The following is an 18,952-nucleotide window of genomic DNA, read 5'->3' as shown; positions in this document are numbered from 1 at the left end:
CCATTGCTTGTGGATGGGTGCCCTCACAGGGCTGGAGGTGCTTGGACAAAACCAACGCGGTGGTTGAAGGACCACCTCGGTGACTGGCCGACAAGCCAGCGCCCCGTAGGCTCCGGCCCACGAGCTCCGCCACGGTTCCCCCCGGGCGACAGGCGTCAACTCGCGGCCGCAGGCCTTGGCCGAGCCGGGCTCGCACGGCCACAGGGCAGGCCTGAGGCAGCCCCCGCCGTCGGCCATCTCCGGAAATGCCCGAGCGCTTTTCGGCACCCTTCGGAACTCTTCGTGTACCAATCGGGAGCACCCGAGCGGGTCGGCCTGCGAGCCCTTCAGATGGGGTTCGGGCATTTCCGGAGCTCTCCGAGAGCGCTTCGGCCATCTCCGGAACGCGGCCGAGTATTTCCGGCTGTGGCCGAGAAACGGCCGTTGGGCTGCCAGTCGCGCGCGCGGGCGCGCGTGCCCCGAGAGCCGGGGCGGAAGTGCTGTGGGCGACGTCAGTTCCGGAGAGTGACGGAGCGGCGGGTCAGAGGCGGCAGGAAAATGGCGGCGCCTGAGGAGCGGGAGCTGACGGCGGAGCAGACCGAGAAGCTGCTGCAGTTCCAGGTGCCGCGCCGGGGGAAGCGGCGGGGCGGCGCGCGGGCGCGGCGCGGAGCGGTTGGGCCGGCTGGGGTCCTGCCGGCCTGCCCCGGGCCGGGGGGGGGGGCGGGCACGGGGCGCCCGGAGAGCCGCGGCGGGCCCCGCCCGGAGCGGGCCCGGTGGGGAGCGGGGCGGAGGAGGGGAGCCCCGCGGGCCTGGCCGGGGTGGGGGTGAGGGTGCCCGCCGCGGGGGGTGGGCGGGCCGCCTCCCATCGGGGCACGGCCTCCGCTGGTGTGGGGCTGGGGCTGCTCGCGCTCTCGCGGCCTGCCTCGCTGAGGGTCGGCCGGCGCTCTGCGTGCTCCTGGCGCTTCATGAGGAATGGTGTCCGTCATCGTTAATTTGGAAGGCAGGAAGTGACTGGTGAATAAACCCCATCACCTCCGCACGGGGAAAACTTCTCGGTCTGTTCCGGCCATTTTAATTGTCTAGTCTGAAAAATTCCCCTTGTTGTTGTTAATGGTGAATGGAAAACCCTTCCTGGTGTGTGAGGAGGATTGGCCAGTAGGTTTCTATAGAACGTGGTTTCTCACAAAATTGTTCCTAACCCTCATGGTTGGGTAATAGCTACTGGGGGAAGGCCACTGGGAATTGTAATGATCTAATCGCACTATCTGCTGCATAACACAGGCTGGGTGACTTAACCTTTGGTTTGCCAAGTCTGTGGGGCTGTGCAGCAGTCAATTTTTTAAAAATTGCAGATTTTCTTTTTGGGGAGAAAATTGTGTTGCAGTCAGAATTGAAATACTTTGGGCTGCTCAGAGGAAAGTAATTAAACTGTTGCTGACCAATGAAAATTGTGGTCAGGTGTCTTGTGTTTGTTTCTGAATTGTAGGCATTGCATGCAGTTTCTTGATCACTTCTTTCTCCTCCAACAAATTATATTATATATTTTTTTCAAGGGTGTTTTGTCTAATTTTGTTCCTTCGTGTTCAGTTCATCTTAGGAATGTGCTTTGTTTTTTTCAATGCAACATAACTGTAGAATTACAGAGCTTAAAGGGATTTCAGAAGCATCCAGTCCTGCCTCCCACTGCTGAGATAGGAACAGGTATTCCTGGTCATTCCAGGCAGATATTTGCCTAGCCTTTCTATTTGACACCTCTGAACAAGGGGATTCAACAACCTCCTGAAGTAATGTACTACAGTGTTTCTCCATGGTTAACTTTTTGCTGATACCCCATCTAAATCTGTAGTGTAATTTAAGCTGATTGGCCAGTCTTAATTTACAGTCAAATGTTCATGAATAGCATTAACAATTGCTTTTCTAGTGCCACTTTTTCCCTGGTAAGTGTGTGGGGTTTAAGAGACTGACTTCTGCCACGTATTGTTGTTAATGTATATGGAAAAATCAACTTTGGGGTCTATTTTCCTCAATGTAAGATATCATGATACTTACTCATCTGCTGAATCTAGACAGATAGGACCAGCTGCACTCATTGGTTTCACTGCTGCTATTTTCAAGGAATTGTGTCCATTTCCTAATGCTACCTGGTGCTGCTGTGAGTAGCAGGCTAGGGTGCTGGAAGTGTCTGAGGGGGGAGGGAGAAGGATTCAAAAGGGGGGCTCTGTGTGTTAGTCCAGCTTTCTTGTGAGCTCTGGTTTGAAATGGAGGGAGGGGGTGGAGGGAGAAGCTCCTTAGGAATAAGCTTTGCAGTTAAAAGACAGCTGCTGACCAGAGCCTGATATGAAAGATGTAATCTAGAAGGCTTCAATACCAGGATCCTCTCATTCATCTATAGCCTAGGGTACACAGGAATAGCTTTTCACCAGGGTTGTGCTGAGGACAGACTTCACTGGTGATGTTCATCTCCTGTGTTATCTTTATACCTGGCTGGAAGGTGCTCAGGCATGCAGTCCTGCTTGTTGCTCTGGAATGAGAGAGTAAATCAGTCCATCTGGAACAGTTTTTGTTTCCTTTAGCTGTCTGAGAAACTCTGGGTTCTTTTAAATAGCATGTGCTGTTTGGAGAAGACTTATGTCTTGCTAAAGTCATTTGTACATTGCTATTGTTGCAAAGCAGCCTTACAGTTATAAAACTGCAAAGGTTTCAGGGATTCACACCCTCTTGGCAGGGAACACTTTTTGTATGTTTTCAAAGGTTGCTTTATGCTTTCATTGTGATGCACAATCATAATAAGTAATTTTTGCAATATTTTGTGATCACAAAGCATTGTGTTCCCACAGAAGGCATACCACTACAATATAAATAAAGCAGGAAAATAGGTTAGGAAGGAAGGGAGCGTGGATAACTAAGATGAGAAAAGCAATAGCAGAAAGTCCTCTGTAGTGTTTCAGTTAAATGGAGAACGAAGCAGAAAAAGATGGAGCTAGAGCTGTAGACTGGCATTCACCCAGTAAATAGCTGTTTTGGTTGAAGATACTATTGTCTTTGACTGTTTATCCTTCCGCTGCTGAAAATGGCTGCTTCTCAGGTAGAGTTGTAGATGCCTGCTGTCCTGTTCCTAGCCCAAGTTAGCTTGGTTACTGTATGGTTTAAATACATACTTGGGCATTAATCCTGCTGATGTTTGCCTGACATGTTTGGGAGTGCTCATATAAACAGCTCTGCTGGCAAAACTGTAAAAGTGGCAGCTCTTTTCTTACACAAAGGGCTGGAATAGGACTGTTATCTACCACCCTGGTGTGGTAGGTTAATGGGGGGGCGGCATACCAATATGGAGAGATAATTGGGATAAATATGGAATAAAAGCAACAAAAAGCACTCCTGCATGCTTTCAGCCTCCCATTTACTGCCGAGGCATTGGCTAATATACATGAGTAAAAGCATTTAAATTTTTCATCTGTCAGGACTTGGCTGCCTGACATCTGTAGGGAGAAACTGGATGTGAATAGCTTAAGAAAGCTGTGGAGATGCAATTCCATTTGGGAGGTAGAAGAAACAGCAAAGCAGCTTTTGTATGATCTTGGTATTGATCTGTGCGCGTTATATTTGGGCTGGTATCTACTGTAGTTAGAATATGCTAATATAAAGCGATGCAGTATTGTTTGCAAAGGGGGGAGAAAAGTCAGCACTCCTGATACCATTTCTAACTTCAACTGGGGAAAACAGAACACTCAAGGTGGAAAACATCTCTAGCTGTAAGAGGCTGGAGGAAATAAGACACTTGAAGCAGCTTTTCTTTGTAGTGCATTGCATATCGATCAAAAACCCTCATAATGCATTTGCTGTAACACTCAAAGAGAAACTCTAATGGTAAAGTGTGTGGGTTTTTTGTTTGTCCCGCCCCGCACCCCCCCCCCCCCATCCTGAAGTCAGATGTTCTTTACCCTTGGAAACATAATTCTCTGGAATTTGGCAGTGGGTTTGGAATTAAGAACAGCGCCAGTTACAGTTGTGTGGATTTGCATCTTTTATGTTATGTTTCAACATATGCTCATATCTGGAGAGGGAACAGTTTCGTAAGTCCTGTTTACAAACTTTGTCCACTCGAGGACTCCTTTGGCCTTTAAAATGTGGAATCTCACTTTCCACTACTTCAATATTAAGAAGACTTCAGCATTCTAAGCAGTGTCTCAAAGGTGAGAGATAATTATATCTAAAACCAGCTTCAGTATGTTTTGGGAAGGTGCTCCACTTTGCCTTCTCAAACACCATTCTTACAATGTTGAATATTTCTGGCTTTTATGTGCTTAATGTTTTGTTTTCTAAAGATTGTTATCCACTGTGTTCAGTTTAGACTTGCATTTATTTGGAGGCTTCCATTTAAGAGCATGCTTGTTTACTGGAATTAGTTATATTTTTCTCTACAATGCGCTTTATCTTTTTATCATTTGCTGTGTCAATGTAAGACGTGGTCTCTGAGGCAGGTAACTAGTGACTGAAAGTGAGCAAGAAGCTAGTAGTTGGTGATCGAGTTTGAAGATGCTGTTTATTCTATTAACCTTAGAGGAAATTAAGAATGTGCTCATTTGTCTTGTGTTTGAATAATGCAATTGGCAGAACGGCCACAAGATTCACCAGAAATGCTGCAACTTGGAAGGTGGAAATGATGTGTTGCTTCAATTTTCTAACCTGTTCCTGTGACTAAGGTGAAATAGTAACCGTAGAAGGTGCTGAGAGAATGATGTAAGTGGTTGTTGAGAGTGATAATGAACAGTATCAGTGTTTACCAGGAAGTATCATTTAAACTGACAGATGAACTGTCTTCGTGCTGCTCCTTATATTGACTGCAAGTTATTCAGAAAATGTAAGTGTCTTTCAGAACATCTGGCAACTGTAGTGTTTCTGTCTGGCATCTGGGTGGTTTTATTACTGTTTCTATTGTTGAGAGCAACTGTATCAAGATGCTAAGGAAAGTGTAAATTTACCTACACTGAAAAGTGCCATTGTAGAAGTGTGTGAGATCTGACAAACACTGTACCTGTTATTGTGTAATGACGGTCGAAACAGTGAAGTTAGCCAACGTGTAGTCTGTTTCTGTGAAGCTCAGTAGATCTTGCAAATACTGCAGAGATTCAGTGCTCATTAAATGCTTGTTGATAGTTATGTACCACTGTTATGTTAGCTGCTTTCTAACCTAAAACTGCTACTGCATTTTGCATAATTTAAAAAGGAGAGTGTTCAGTCATGAAGCCCTGTTAATAGTGCCTAGCAATAATTCTTATCTTTAGAGATGAAGGTGTGAAGGAGTTTCTGAATTGTTTAAATTTGCAAACACCAGCAGAATTTCTGGGGTGTTGATAAACAGTGATCAGAAGACTTACAATGCATGTATTTCAAAGATGTAAGACTCCATTGTAAAATCAAATAATTAAACAAATCACAGATGCCTTTTAAAAGATGTCCTTTTAGAAGGACAGTTAAGGGTTTTCTGTAGAAGTTTGGGGTAAAAAAAAATCAGACTACAAAAATGGAATTTTACTCAGTGAAACAAATCTTGTAAGATCCGTAAGCTGAAATGCTAATAATGAAACTGGCTGATAAGTTAAAGTATTCTGGCAGCAAAAGCTAAGTTCACTAAGCTTCATTTCTTCTATGAAATTCGTCTGAAGTAGTGTTCCAGTGCAATGTGTGCTGCAGGCTTACTTTTTAATAAATATTTATGCACCATTGGGCAACAACTGAATCTCTTTCTATTAAATGACTACAATCACTGAGTTAATCTCAGTAATGCTTTGAAGAGTCCAATTCTGTGCAGCGGATTTGGAGCAGCGATTCTTGCCCAATAGACTAGGGAGAGGGTAGAAATTTGAGGACACTTCATGAGAAAGAAACCAAGAAGTGCTTGGAAGTAGCAGAATCTTCCCTTGAACTCAGCTATTGAATAAGGTGTTTGTCCATGGTGCGACTTCAGAGTGGAAATAGCATGTGAAATGTTTGAATGGGGCAGGGTGGGGAAGGAGTGGAAGAGATGCACCATCCTTCTCCAGTAGAGAAATTAAAATCCCAATGCGGTGCACTCTGAAATGGTCAGCCGAAACTTGTCAGGACAGCCTGACAATCTTTTAAATGAGGCAAGAAGCTGGGGGAGATGGCAAGCCCAATTGAATGGGAGTGCTAACAATGGACCAGAGCAAAAGGTGTAATAGAGGCTGCCCAAAAGGATTTATATCAAGTTAGTGCTGTTCTAATCATCACAAGCTGCCTCCTGCAGAAAAGCAGTGCTATATCAGGTGGCAGATGCAGGGAGCAGAGGTTCCCTGGTCTTCACCGAGCTCCCGCAAGGCTCAGAGCTTCTCAAGTCCTTTATAAAAGAGTCCATAGAACTGGCAGTTGGAGAACAGGCAAGGCTCTTGGGTAGTTTAGTTAACTTCTGCTGCTCAGCAGGCTTCACCTGTTGTAACGTGTAGCAACCCAGTTGTGTATGCACACGTGGCTCAAGGAAAGCAACTACTTAATTTCTTAGTTCTGGTCCCTGAGCAGCTGACGGAGATGAACCCTCCTCTTTTACTATTAAGCCACCTAGCTAGAGACAAATTCATGACCTAGCAGGTATCTTGAGAGAAATCCATCAGGTCCGAACAAGAAGCCTTGTCTCTAGAGTTGCCTTGTCACAAATGACCTTGCTGGAGAAACTGTCATATTTTGCCAGTGTTCTTGTATCATGGGCACGTTTTTTCATTAAATCTGTTATATTGCACGTGACAATTAAATGAGTCCTATCATTCCTTCTGCCATCTTGTATCCGGGTTAAATTGTTTCTGAAAATGTAACTGTTTTCTTGGCTTTCTGTTTCTCGGTGGAAAAAACTTTTTACTGCTTTTTTTTTTTTTTTAAATAAAACCAGGCCTAGCATTCGTTCTGTTTCTTTCAAAGTTACTGGCGTTGTTAATGGTGTCACCTATAATGAACATAACTTTCACTGACTGGTTCAAATGGTGGTTGTTAAAAGGTTAGCAGCAGCACATTTGTGGCTTTATGCTTTCCCATAAAAGCACGTGCTTAGGCTTTGTGGTGATGGGTGCAATATACAATCCTGAAATGCCTGCTGAAAGATCTTACAGTGAGTGGTGTTGAGAGAGATGTATTTCTTTGGCACAATGACAGGAATGTTCTCTTCAGCAAAGATTCGTCTCCATTTAAGAGATGCCGACTTGGCATCTTGTAATAATAAATACTGTTTGCTCACTTGTGTGGAAGTTCTGATGGCAGAGGGTTAAATATGCCTTCCCAAATGTTGACTTGAGAACACAGAGACTTTGAGGTCTACAGGTGGGTTTGGATTATGTTTTCTGTTGAAGGTGCTATCTGGTTTGCATTGGACTTCTTACTACAGCATCTCCTGTGAAGCTGGAAGATGCTACCTTCGCTAGTGTTTGGCTTGTTTTGTTTTTAATCTCTGTTCATACTTGTAGTGAATGAAGTAATGGTCTTTGCAAGACTTCAGAAATGCTTTGCCTGTGCTATTTAAGGGGATGCTTTGAGGTGACATTTGAGTGTATTTGCTTGCCACAACCTTCCAGAGTGAAAATTGTAGCCAATATCACCTGGATAGCCTTCTTGACTGGGCTGAATGCAATTCTAGTTACAGACCTCACACACTGAGGATTGACTAATGTCAGAAGAGTGCAAAGGCCTGTTTGAATTCAGCCACTTTCCTGTGTGTTTGTGGATTTAGATTGGCTCAGGTACAGTAGCTCCAGCTGTTCTGTTCTGAACTGAGAGCAGAGAGCCTTAGAAAGGAGCCCTGCTTCTTAACACTGTGTTGCAGTAACTCCTGTCTGTGCTGAAGTGTTGCGGGGAACTGTAAAAATACAGCACTTCCCTGGCACTCACTTATTCTTATCTACTTCTTTAGGACTTGACTGGCATAGAGTCCATGGACCAATGTCGTCACACACTGGAGCAGCACAACTGGAACATAGAGGTACTGTTTAAAACTAGCTTTTTGGCTGTTCCCAAGTACCTGGATTAAACCGAGTGTGTATGTGAGGGGGAGTGGGAGGGGGGTGTTCCTGCAGTAAGATTTAATCTGTTAACCTGTGTATTTACACTATCAGCTTCTTATAAGAATATCTTGGTATTGATAGAGAGCTGATTTCAGAAACTCACAGCAGAATTTAAGGCTGTGAACAATCGCTTGGTTGACACATTATTTAAGTCCTCGTGGTGTATACATGCAGAGTGCCTTGAAAAAGATTTTTCCATATAGAAATGACTATTGGTGTTTACAGTGCGTTGTAATGAGTTGTGCTTATCTGGTGCTTTGGGTCTCTGGACAACTAATACCTACTGTTAGTGTTGAAAGTACAACAAAGATGTCTTCTGCCACCCTGAAATGTCTGAAGCATTCCTTTGCCCTTTTTTGCATCACAGGCAGCTGTACAGGACCGACTGAACGAGCAAGAGGGTGTCCCGAGTGTCTTTAATCCACCTCCGTCTCGGCCGTTGCAAGTCAATACAGCCGACCACAGAATCTACAGCTATGTTGTCTCAAGGCCACAGCCAAGGGCAAGTTATCTTACAGTGGATTTTGTCGTGTTTCTTGGGTGATTTCTGTGAACAACAAAACATACCAGCAGGGAAAGGAACTGTTTCCTTTGTATGCTGTTACCTTCTTTCTAAACATTTTATCTTCTTGAAAACAAAATGTAGAACTGTTCCTTCAGCCTCTATTATTACTTTGGATATCTTCTCCCTGGTGCAGTTCACAATATATGATAATTTTTTTGTCGTACATCTTCTTGCTGTGATGTAGTAAGAGTTGTTGATCAGTTCAGCTGGAACAAAGGACTGTCCCCTCCTTATTGCAGAGTAGTAGTCTTTTTTTTCTTGTTAAAACCTCTGAAGAGCTATTATTTGTGTATGCCAACATAAGGTATGTTAACTTCAGTACAGGATAAACTGCTTGCATTAACAGTTCACAAACAAATTTGCACAAGTCCTTGTAAGACTCAGTGCTATTAATCCCATTGTACAGTTAAGAAAATTAGAGCAGAGAACAAAAGCATTGCTCTTTGAAGTAGTCACTGACACCAGTTCTCAAAAATGTCATGTTGAATTCTTGGAATGAACCATATCAGTCACCTAGATTTGATTTGACTTGTCCAAAGTCTTAAAATGTTGCTGAGGTTTTTTGCAGTGGTGGGTTAGAGGACTAATTGCTTTCACAGATATGTGTTTGGTGAATGCACTTGCTTTAGCAGGTTTGTTTCTGGGGTAGAGACTGTCCTAATTCTTTGTTTATAATTGCAGGGTCTGTTAGGATGGGGTTACTACTTGATAATGCTTCCATTCCGATTTACCTATTACACATTACTTGATATATTTAGGTAAGTATTTTGTGTATGTGTGTGCGTGCTGTCTCTTATGTATTGACTGCATGAAAGCACAATCTAGCTTAGAGTTGGCTGTACTTCTGTCACTTGGATCTTCTTGTTAAGTCTAATGACATATCTGTCTTTCCTTATATTTGCTCATGTGGCTTTATGTGTTGCCTTGTAAAGTTCCTACACTGTTTAGTAAGAAATGAACATTATTGCAAAGAAAAGTGTCTTACGGCTCTGTAAATATTTAACTGGGATTCTAAATCAACATGGCTTTACAGTTTGTGAATGCCAGACAAAGGGGATGCAAAAAGCAGTATGAATCTTGTGAATATTCTTGGAGAAACACACAACCTGGTCAGAATCTTGTGCCATTGGGCTAGGCTCTGTGTTAACCTGTTTTAGTCCCTGCTTTAGAATACACAAGATGAAACAAGAAAAGAAACAGAAGGAGAATGTGTAGTATATTACTTGGCAAAACTCAAACTGTAGATACATCTGCTTTTTCCCCTTTTTGGTGTCTTTTGCATCTTCCACCTTTATTGCCCCAAAGGGCTAGTTCATCTTGCCTCCTTATATAATTCATAGAAAAGGGAAAATTGAAAGGTGGTAAATCTCCAGCAGTCCTGCATTATCTTGGCAATTCCTCTGTTGTTACTTTTTTTTCCTTCTTTAAAGGCTTTTCAAAAGTTCAGTATAGCCCTTTATCCATAACTAAAACCAAACCAAGGCTGATATCTGCCTTACAATGATAGTTTTTTCAGTATTATAAGAACAGCTGTTTTTGTTCTCTTCACTTATTTGATTCTTAGTGTAGTGTCCTCTTCCTGCAGCTCTTTACACATTAGAATTGTGTGAAAGCAGAAATGCAGTTGTCAAAGTTAATCTGGACAGAAATCTGAATTTTAACAGCCAGTCTGACTAATTTCCTCAAACCTCATCGTTGATGTGGCCTGTGCCTGGTGCTTCAGAAGTTGAAACTGTTAATCATACAGTAGTATTCAGAGAATGCAGGTACTTGTTGAGGTCTGACATGAGATATGTGACTGGGTTTTTCTGTAGCAGTGATACCAGTTTGGAGCAGGTGGCAGTTTAGGTTGTAATTATAAAAGTTCAAGGGACTCAGCTGTGACTTCTCCTTGTGAATGCCAGTGACTATTTGCAGAAAAGAAAACATGTTCTTCAGAAAGTCTAGTAAGCTGAATTTCCAGTGTCCTTTGCTTCCTTCCTAGGTTTGCTCTGCGTTTTATACGCCCTGATCCTCGTAGTCGGGTCACTGACCCAGTGGGTGACATTATTTCGTTTATTCATATGTTTGAGGAAAAATATGGGAGGATACACCCTGTCTTCTACCAGGGAACTTACAGCCAGGTCAGTGTCACATGTTGGTGCATAGATATTGGTGAGATGGAGAGTGGGAATTCTGCCAGATGGTATCAGGGCCTACATGGCAAAACCACTTTTCATCTAAAAGCCCAGCGTTTGTCTCCAAACCCTGTAACAGGGTAATGGAGATCTAGCGAACAAGCGTATTAGAAAACCAGTGTCTGCCAGGCTCGATGATATGCCAAGCCTACAAAGTTGGAAAGCAAAGCTGCTCTGACTGTTCCTTGACCGTCTGTATGGCTCTGTAGCCAGCAGCTATTCTTTGTAATCCTGCCTTTGTTTTTATAAACTGATGTGGTGTGCCAAAGTCTGTCCTTCTGTTCACCAAATTTGAATTGACTGCCTGGGCTTGTATCATAATGCAGCTCCAGAATTTGGTCCAGGACCTCAAAATTCAAAGTGGGAGTTACTGAGGAAATTAAGGGAGGTGAGGTTCCCATATGCTAGATCTAGGTTGATGATGTTTTCTGTAAAAGAGGGACATCCCAATAGGTACCGCTTCTTTCAGCCTAGCCAGGAGAAGGGCCTCTTGCAGTGTGTCCTAGCAGACAGTTGGATCAGCACTACTCCTTGAATGCCAGAGAAGAATGTGGAGTCTGTATCTGTTCTGCACTCCACAGTGGTGGAGCTTGCTGCCTCCACAATTGTCTTGCCTGGAATCCAGACTTAAGTTGCCACTGAATGGTTAGGCTACCAAAACTCAGTGCCAGTTAAACAGGGAGCCTATTGTACACTTATCCTGCAGTCTTGTTAAGAAATGTTCTTGGGTGGGTGGAATCCAGAGATTGTAGATGCAAAAAACGTGTTTTGTCCAGGCTTGTAGCATTATTGAGTTGACTATTTGTTGTGATCTGAAGACTGCATCCTGTATAGGGTAGAGTGGAAAACTAAGCCTTGCCTGCTGTGAGTCTGAGGGATGAAGGAGGGTTCATGCTGCTAGCTGAGTCTGGTGGGGGGGTTGTGGGGGTCCAGCTACATCCCAAACCTGGCTTTGATCAGAGTTCAGCATTCTCCAAAGCCACAGTCTGAAAGGAGTATTGAAGATCATTATTGTGGCCCTCCTGAATGAGGGTTTAGTTGAAAGGTCTGGTAGGCTTGTTGTCCTTTGCCACTTCATTAAAACAACATTATTGGCAGAGTAATGTCCTGGGTAAATGCCACTGAGCTGCTTCATGCAAGTCTTGTGTGTGTCACTTTCCCTTTGCCTAAAGACCCTATAACTTTACCTCCTTTGCTCTTATGCCCAAGGCACTGAATGATGCTAAGCGAGAGCTGCGCTTCCTGTTGGTTTATCTTCATGGAGATGACCACCAAGATACTGATGAATTCTGCCGGTAGGTGTGAGAAAAGCTTCCCAAATAGTTATCATTTCATTTAAATGCAGTTTCATTCTCACGGTCTCTTCTTATCCTCTAGCAATACGTTGTGCGTACCCGAGGTGATCACCCTCATAAACACTAGGATGCTCTTTTGGGCTTGTTCAACCAATAAACCAGAGGGATACAGAGGTGAGTGTGTCCCACCTGGGCTTTACCCGTTTACCTTGATTCCTGTCTCTGGAACAGGCCGAATGCTCCTCGAATTTGTGTTTGGAATGCTCTGGCTTCTGTGAAAGCAGACAAGAGACTGCAGGATTGCATGGGAAACATGCTGGTTCTTGTGTGATATCTCAGAGGGCCTGTTTTGGATCCTAGGGAAATATCGATGCTTTTAACCTCAACTGTTCCATATGTTTTTTGGGCAGTGCTAGTTGCTTACTGTTTGCAGGCATTCAAGCTACTTTTAGTGGTTTGTTAATGGAAGCTGGTGGGTCTGTACCAAGAATTAAACTGAGTGCAGAAACAAGTATATAACTAGCAGTGCCCTTAAGTGGCTTGTGATGCCTGAGGCTAGAAGTGACTTCTTAGGTGCATTCTCTTCTCAGTCATCTTTACTCCACACCCAGCCTTTCTGTCTCCTTGGAAGACCTGGCCTTCCAGTGTTTACAGTAGGGTTTTGCTACAGATGGAGACTTTTTCCAAAATTCTGTTTATGCTTTCTGTGCTTCTTTTGACCTTTCCTGGTTTACGGCAACAGAGGTTTGGAGTTCTGGTATTAAATCTAGATCATTCCTGGCTTCATAGTTCAGCTGCCAGCTATTGACATCTTGAAAGAATGGCTTTCTAAGCAGACATTTTTACTCACTGCTCTTTGAAATTGCTGCAATACTTTGGAGTCATGGCCTAGAGAGCTGGGCTGGAAGAGATCTTGGCCTTTCTTCTAGTCTGTGGGATGCTCAGATTTAGGAAGGCTGTGCTGGTGATGATAGCTCCAAGCTCTGTGACATGCTGTGTGTGTTTTAAGGAGGAGGCAGTCAGCTACAGGGAGGGTTTGCACACCATTAGTCATAGATGAACAGTAACTTAAAAGCCCCTGATCTGCTCCATTCCTTGCCTCAAGACAGAGTCAGACTAGCTTGTTCTGAAGTGTCCAGCATGGAGATTCTGCCATCTTCCCTGTGACAGTGTATTTCAGGATCCAGCCATTCTTAATGTTAGCAAGTGTTTCCCTGCATTTAGCCCATGTTTCTCTTTCTGCAGTTCAAACCCATGGCTTCTTGTCCCATTCTGAACGGACATTTAAAGCAATCTACTTCCTGCTTTTAATTAAAGAAGCTTTTCAGTTATTTGAAGGCTTTTTTTCCCTCAGTTGCTATGCTCCAAGCCACTTTCTTTCCTTGTGAATTTATAGGCTTCAGTCTAACATCATGGAGCCTGAGACCTTTTTTGTCTTGAAAGAGATAGTGACCGTGGAAATTGCTTTTCTAGGCCCTTGGTGATGGGACAGTATTTGTTCTGTTCTTGGTGTCCCTTCTGGAAGGGCTGGTTATGGTGATGTTTGTGCCCATCTCCCAGTCTCCCAGGCTCTGCGAGAGAACACATACCCATTCCTGGCTGTGATTATGCTGAAAGATCGCAGAATGACAGTAGTTGGGCGGCTAGAAGGCCTCATCCAAGCTGATGACCTCATTAATCAACTGACATTCATCATGGATGCCAACCAGACTTACCTGGTGTCAGAGCGCCTGGAAAGGTATGCTGGGACCTGAGCTCCAGTAATGCTGACCTTGTGGAGGTAGGCTCTGCTCTGTTCCCCTCCTCTCTCCAGACCCACCATATGTAGGCAGGTGGATCACCTATCTCCTGTTCTGTGATGCAGCCCGTGGCAGCTCATCTTCACAGTGGGAGCCTTGTTGTAAGCAATGCTGTGTTCTGGTCCAGAAATTCGGGGCACCTTAATGTCAGGAAGTTGTGTTGCCCATACATGCCTGATACTGAAAGATGAGGGTGATGGCTCTACTCTAGCTTCCACAGTTGGAGCAAACCCTTAGTGTGCTGGAGCTTTGCAGGTAAAGTTTGGACATAGTCAGCCAGTAGGAGCTAAGTGGGAGCATAAGCATTGCAGACAGGAGGAGAGCTGATGTCTGCAGCCAGTTAGCGAGTGAGTGGTGCCGCTCAGGCTGGGTGTGCTGAATTTTGACATGCTGCTGCACTGCTGTTGGTGCCTTGCTAGCGCAAGCTGCAGATACTGATAATGCTGTGGGGACTTGCAGGCTGTGTCCAAAGCAGGATGCCATCTTCTAGGCTTCTGTCTTCCCCTTTTCTGCCCTGCAATCTCTGGGGGGAGTCCAGTAACATGTTTTTGATGCTTGTGGTTTCTAAAATGCACAAGGAATTATCAGAAGGAGATAAAACCATATAGAGTCTCAAATGTGAGGCAAATTCTGTCATATAAGCACTCTGCTCATATAAGCACTGCTTATATGGTATCTGTCCACTCAGTCAAGCTGCACTGGGTGAGAAAACTTTTGTGTTCAGGCCGTTTCCATTCAACCTCAGCTTAAAGAAACAGTTTGCGGGCTAGGGACTGTAGAGAACAGCCTGCCTTTTAGGAATGTGCAGTACTCTGCGCTCTTAAATGAGGTGCTACCTAATGTGCATGCTCTTACATGTTTGAGGCTCTACCTGCACCCTCAGGTCTGCCATCAGTCTCCCTTGCCTTAACTTCTGGCCCTGCTAGCCCTGACCACCCCCTGCTCACTTCTACAGGGAAGAGAGAAACCAAACCCAGGTTCTGAGGCAGCAGCAGGATGAGGCTTATCTGGCATCCTTGCGTGCAGACCAGGAAAAGGAGCGCAAGAAGAAGGAGGAACGGGAGAGGAAGAAGAAGAAGGAGGAGGAAGTGCAGCAGCAAAAACTAGCAGAGGAAAGACGGCGACAGGTGAGAGCAAACTGGGACTGCCAGAGAAGCTGCTGCGTTCTGTTGGATGCTCATGGCATGTAGGAGTAGTGCCTGCAGTAGAGTTTCCTGGTTGGACTGGAGTTGCTAGTCCTGTTTGGGGCTTGCCTGTCTTCCTCCAAGCCTTCTGGAGCAGCCATGCTGCATGGGATAAGCATAAATACCAGGTCAGTGCATACCCATTACTCCCACTCCCTCATTACTTTACAGACACTGCAGGAGGAGAAGGAGCGGAAGTCTGAATGCCTTCCTCCTGAGCCGCATCCTGATGACCCCGAGAGCGTTAAGATTATTTTCAAGCTGCCTAATGATTCCAGAGTGGAGCGGCGATTCCACTTCACGCAGTCATTGACGGTGAGCTTGGGGCAGAGCTGACAGGCTTTTCAGACAGTGTAGAAAAGATGTCGAGATTCTCCAGGTGGCTCAGGAAAGCTTTGACTCCACTGGACTTGGCCAAATAGTGACCTTTGCCTAGAGCCTTAGCAGGCAGACTTGTTCTTGGGTAAGGGGGTGTGTGTGTTTTTGTCTTTGGGCCCAATCCCACCAACATAGGAAGAGAAGAGAAAGACTAGAAGAAAAAAGAAAAGGAAGAAATCTATTATTCTCCCCAAAAGCTGAAGACTTCTGTTGCTTCCCATTAAATAGTGGTATGGGCCAGAAACAGTATGTGGACTCTCCAAATATTCTGTGACAAGTCCTATTTCATGCATGCTAAGAAAATGGCTGTCTCATATCTATAATGCAGTGATGGTGCAAATTCTGTAACCTTCCCCCCCTCTATGAGATACCATGGATGCAATCTAGCTGTGTCACTGCTCCCCCAGCTGGTAGTTATTTCTGTGCTTCCTTCCCAGGTGATACATGACTTCTTGTTCTCCTTGAAAGAGAGCCCTGAAAAGTTCCAGATCGAGGCCAACTTCCCTCGCCGTGTCCTGCCCTGCCTCCCTACAGAGGAGTGGCCCAACCCACCCACGCTGCAGGAGGCCGGACTCAGCCACACGGAAGTCCTCTTTGTGCAGGACCTTACGGACGATTGACACTTTTCCAGAATACACAAATGGAAAGAGAAATTCATATTATTATTATAATACAATATTTTTTTTAAAAGACTGCATACAAACGAGGGATCAGAGACCACGTCGCCTGTGCCAGCCGTGCTACGTGTGTGCACTGGCGAGAGGAAGTGTGTGCACATTCTCACACACCCATGCACACAGCCATCCCCTATACTTGGAGGGCAGAGAGGGAGGGGAGCTGGTGTTGCCCCTCCACCCTCCCTGGGGAGGAACAGGAATGGCAGCTCTCGGTAAATATTGCTTTTATTGACAATAATAATAAAACTCCGACAACCTGACATCTTGTGAAGATTTGATACTCTGCTGCTCCTGAGAGCCAGACAGAAGACTGGGCACCTGAATGTGCTGGGAGTGGGGCAGGGGGGAGGGCTGGACAGAATCTCTTCAGCTTCCCTCTGTATAAATACCTTTCTTTTAATATTTCTCTTGCTTTGTAACGACCAAAGGAGAATGGGGTTGACTAGAGTATTAATTTTTTTGATAAAGAGCTGGTTCGATTCTTACCTGTGTGGGATCTTGCCCAGGGTTCTTAGCCTGCGTAGTGTAATAAACTCTGCCTCTAGCATGTCTGTGCAAATGCTTTGTCTGTGCCATGTGCAGTGGTGCTGCCCTGTGGAAACTGAGCCCTGGGGATGGGGTTCCAGCTGCTGTGGCTCTACAGCAAGTCATTGCTCACAGTGTGGTGCTGGATATGCTTAACCTCTGGCCTGCTTTGGGGCTGGCTCTTTGGATCAGTTAGTTGTGCCAGCAGAGAGCTGTAGGAGTAAGATAAACATGAAGTGTACACAAACGGGGGGGAAGGCGCCCTTCGTGTTGCTGCTGTACCCATGGTATGAACTCTAGCAGGTGTTTGCGTAGAAGGTAGACTACCCTTCCTTTGCTCAGGGTGAAACTGTGGCTGAGCCAACCCTCCTGGATAAAACTACAGATGGAAAAAGGAAGGGAGAGGAATGCCTGGCATGTGAGCTGCATGGTGAAGAGTGGCTGTAGGATCCTCTAGAGAGGGGTTCCTTGTGCCTGTGAAGCCCCTGTATCCCAGGGTCCAGTTCAGAGCTGGTCCTGCAATTTCAGCTCCTGGCCAAAGGGAGGTTTACCCCTGCCTCCACATAGTCATATCTTTTTGGATAGGGAATTAGGGTTGTTTCATTCAGGGCATTTTATTGCTTGTGTGAAATGCAAAGGAGAGAGAAAGGATGTTCCCTTCCTGCTCAGACTGCTGGAAAGAGAAAGCTGTAGGAGATAGTCCTTTGCTTCCATTTCCTGATAGTAACCCTCCTTTCTATGGTATTTCCAGGGCTGGGCAGGGCCTTTTGAGAGGATGATGAAGGAACCCTCTCTGCTGAAAGAAGAGCTGTTCCCTTCCTGACCTGGGAGTATTGGAGCAGCTCTCCTGCTCCTGGCCATGGGGAGCCAGAGCTACTGCCCTCTGTCCCCCAGGCAGGTTTGGGGTGTTAAGAGTTTCTCTTCCTTGGTCCCTATGTGGCCTTAGCTGAGTCTGTATCTGACCACCTGGGCCAGTGCAGTTGGGCACCAGCTTGCTCCCAATCCCTGGGGTGAGACAGAAGTTGGGGTTTCTGGGCCAGCATGGGCCTGGAAAGACCCTGGGGCTATAGGGTGTGTTTAGGGTACTACTGCCATGATTCCTTCAGCTTGAAATGCCCTGCCTGTGGTTGCTGAAGGTGTCTTTTGGGGCAGCCTGGCTGTACTGGTTTCTTATGTAGCTAGGGAAGTGCAGGGGTAACTTCTCCCCTGGCTGGGGACAGGGGTGGTTCATGGGAGAGGTGGATGCTGCCTCCCTGGATGTTGGAGCCACCTAGGCACAGGTGTTGCCCTGGGATCATATCCAGGGCAAGTTTCCATCTCAGTGCAAGCTGTGTTGCAAAGGACCACTAGGCAGGAGTGTGGGGCACTGTGGTGCTGCTGGATCACAGACCCTTCCAGCTATCTCCAGGGCTAGGAGCCCAGTTAGCTCCTGCCGAGCTCTGGCCATGTCTCTGTCCTGGTCCCTTCTCTTCTGCCCCTGGGGTACTGTGATCACCTAAGGTCAGGATGGTGGTTGGATGCTGAAACCAGAGGGTATGGTGGGGTAAGAAATGATGTGCTCAGAAGTGAGCGATGTGGAGAGATGGAGCTGGGGCTGAGCCAGCTCTGGGTTGCAGCTTGCCTGGCCCTGCTCTGCAGGAGGAGGATGAGCAGAGCTAAACCCAGCCATCTGGCAACCCCTGGGGCCAGTGTGGCTGTGCTGGCCAAAGCAGCAGGGGATGCCCACGGGGTGCAGGGAGCAGGCAGGCAGAGTTCCTTGGTGTCCTGCTTCCTGTGCAGGGTGCCACTGGGGCTGGCAACAGGGGCTGGACACACCGGCACCCACCTCACCCTGGGTGCCCCGTAGGGACTCCCAGCAGCATGGCCTCGGACACCCCAAGGAGGCCCCGAATCGGACACCGTCCTGCAAGCACCCAGCCGGCCCCACACCAGCTGCCCTGGCCCCTCACCAAGCCCCCGCAGAGACAGAGCTGGACACAGCGCATTGGTATACATCATACATTTATTAGTGAATACCCCTCTCAAAATCAGCCACAACATTAAAAAAAATAATGATTGCACTACTTGGTCAAGCAGAACTAGCAACTTTCATTTTAAAAAAAGTACAAATCTGTTAAAAATTTCAATCAGTATAATACACATATATATAATACAACATACTAGTTATGTTAAATGCTACAAAACCAATATGATTCCAATGGAATGGAAAAAAACAAACACTTTTAGAGCTTTAAGAACCTTTTTTTCTATATATTAGCCTTTTTTCAAATACATACATGGGAAAAATGAGGTAACTGTAAAATGTGCAAG

At 45.7% G+C, this 18,952-nt stretch overlaps 1 protein-coding gene across 1 annotated transcript; it reads left to right on the top strand.

Moving 5' to 3' along the window:
- The first annotated feature begins 490 nt into the window (after positions 1-490).
- Positions 491-16,664, top strand: FAF2 (Fas associated factor family member 2). The gene is made up of 11 exons (XM_067304572.1): positions 491-600; positions 7,892-7,960; positions 8,410-8,544; positions 9,289-9,365; positions 10,592-10,730; positions 11,994-12,079; positions 12,162-12,253; positions 13,640-13,817; positions 14,834-15,005; positions 15,234-15,377; positions 15,878-16,664. Exons 1-11 carry the CDS (start codon positions 538-540, stop codon positions 16,058-16,060), a joined length of 1,338 nt encoding a protein of 445 aa, XP_067160673.1. The 5' UTR covers positions 491-537; the 3' UTR covers positions 16,061-16,664.
- Positions 16,665-18,952: the final 2,288 nt, after the last annotated feature.

Source organism: Apteryx mantelli, chromosome 14 (genome assembly GCF_036417845.1).
Source record: "Apteryx mantelli isolate bAptMan1 chromosome 14, bAptMan1.hap1, whole genome shotgun sequence".
In the NCBI taxonomy this organism is placed as follows: Eukaryota; Metazoa; Chordata; class Aves; order Apterygiformes; family Apterygidae; genus Apteryx; species Apteryx mantelli.
The sequence above is the reverse complement of the archived record's forward strand: the minus strand, read 5'-3'. Positions and strand labels throughout refer to the sequence as shown.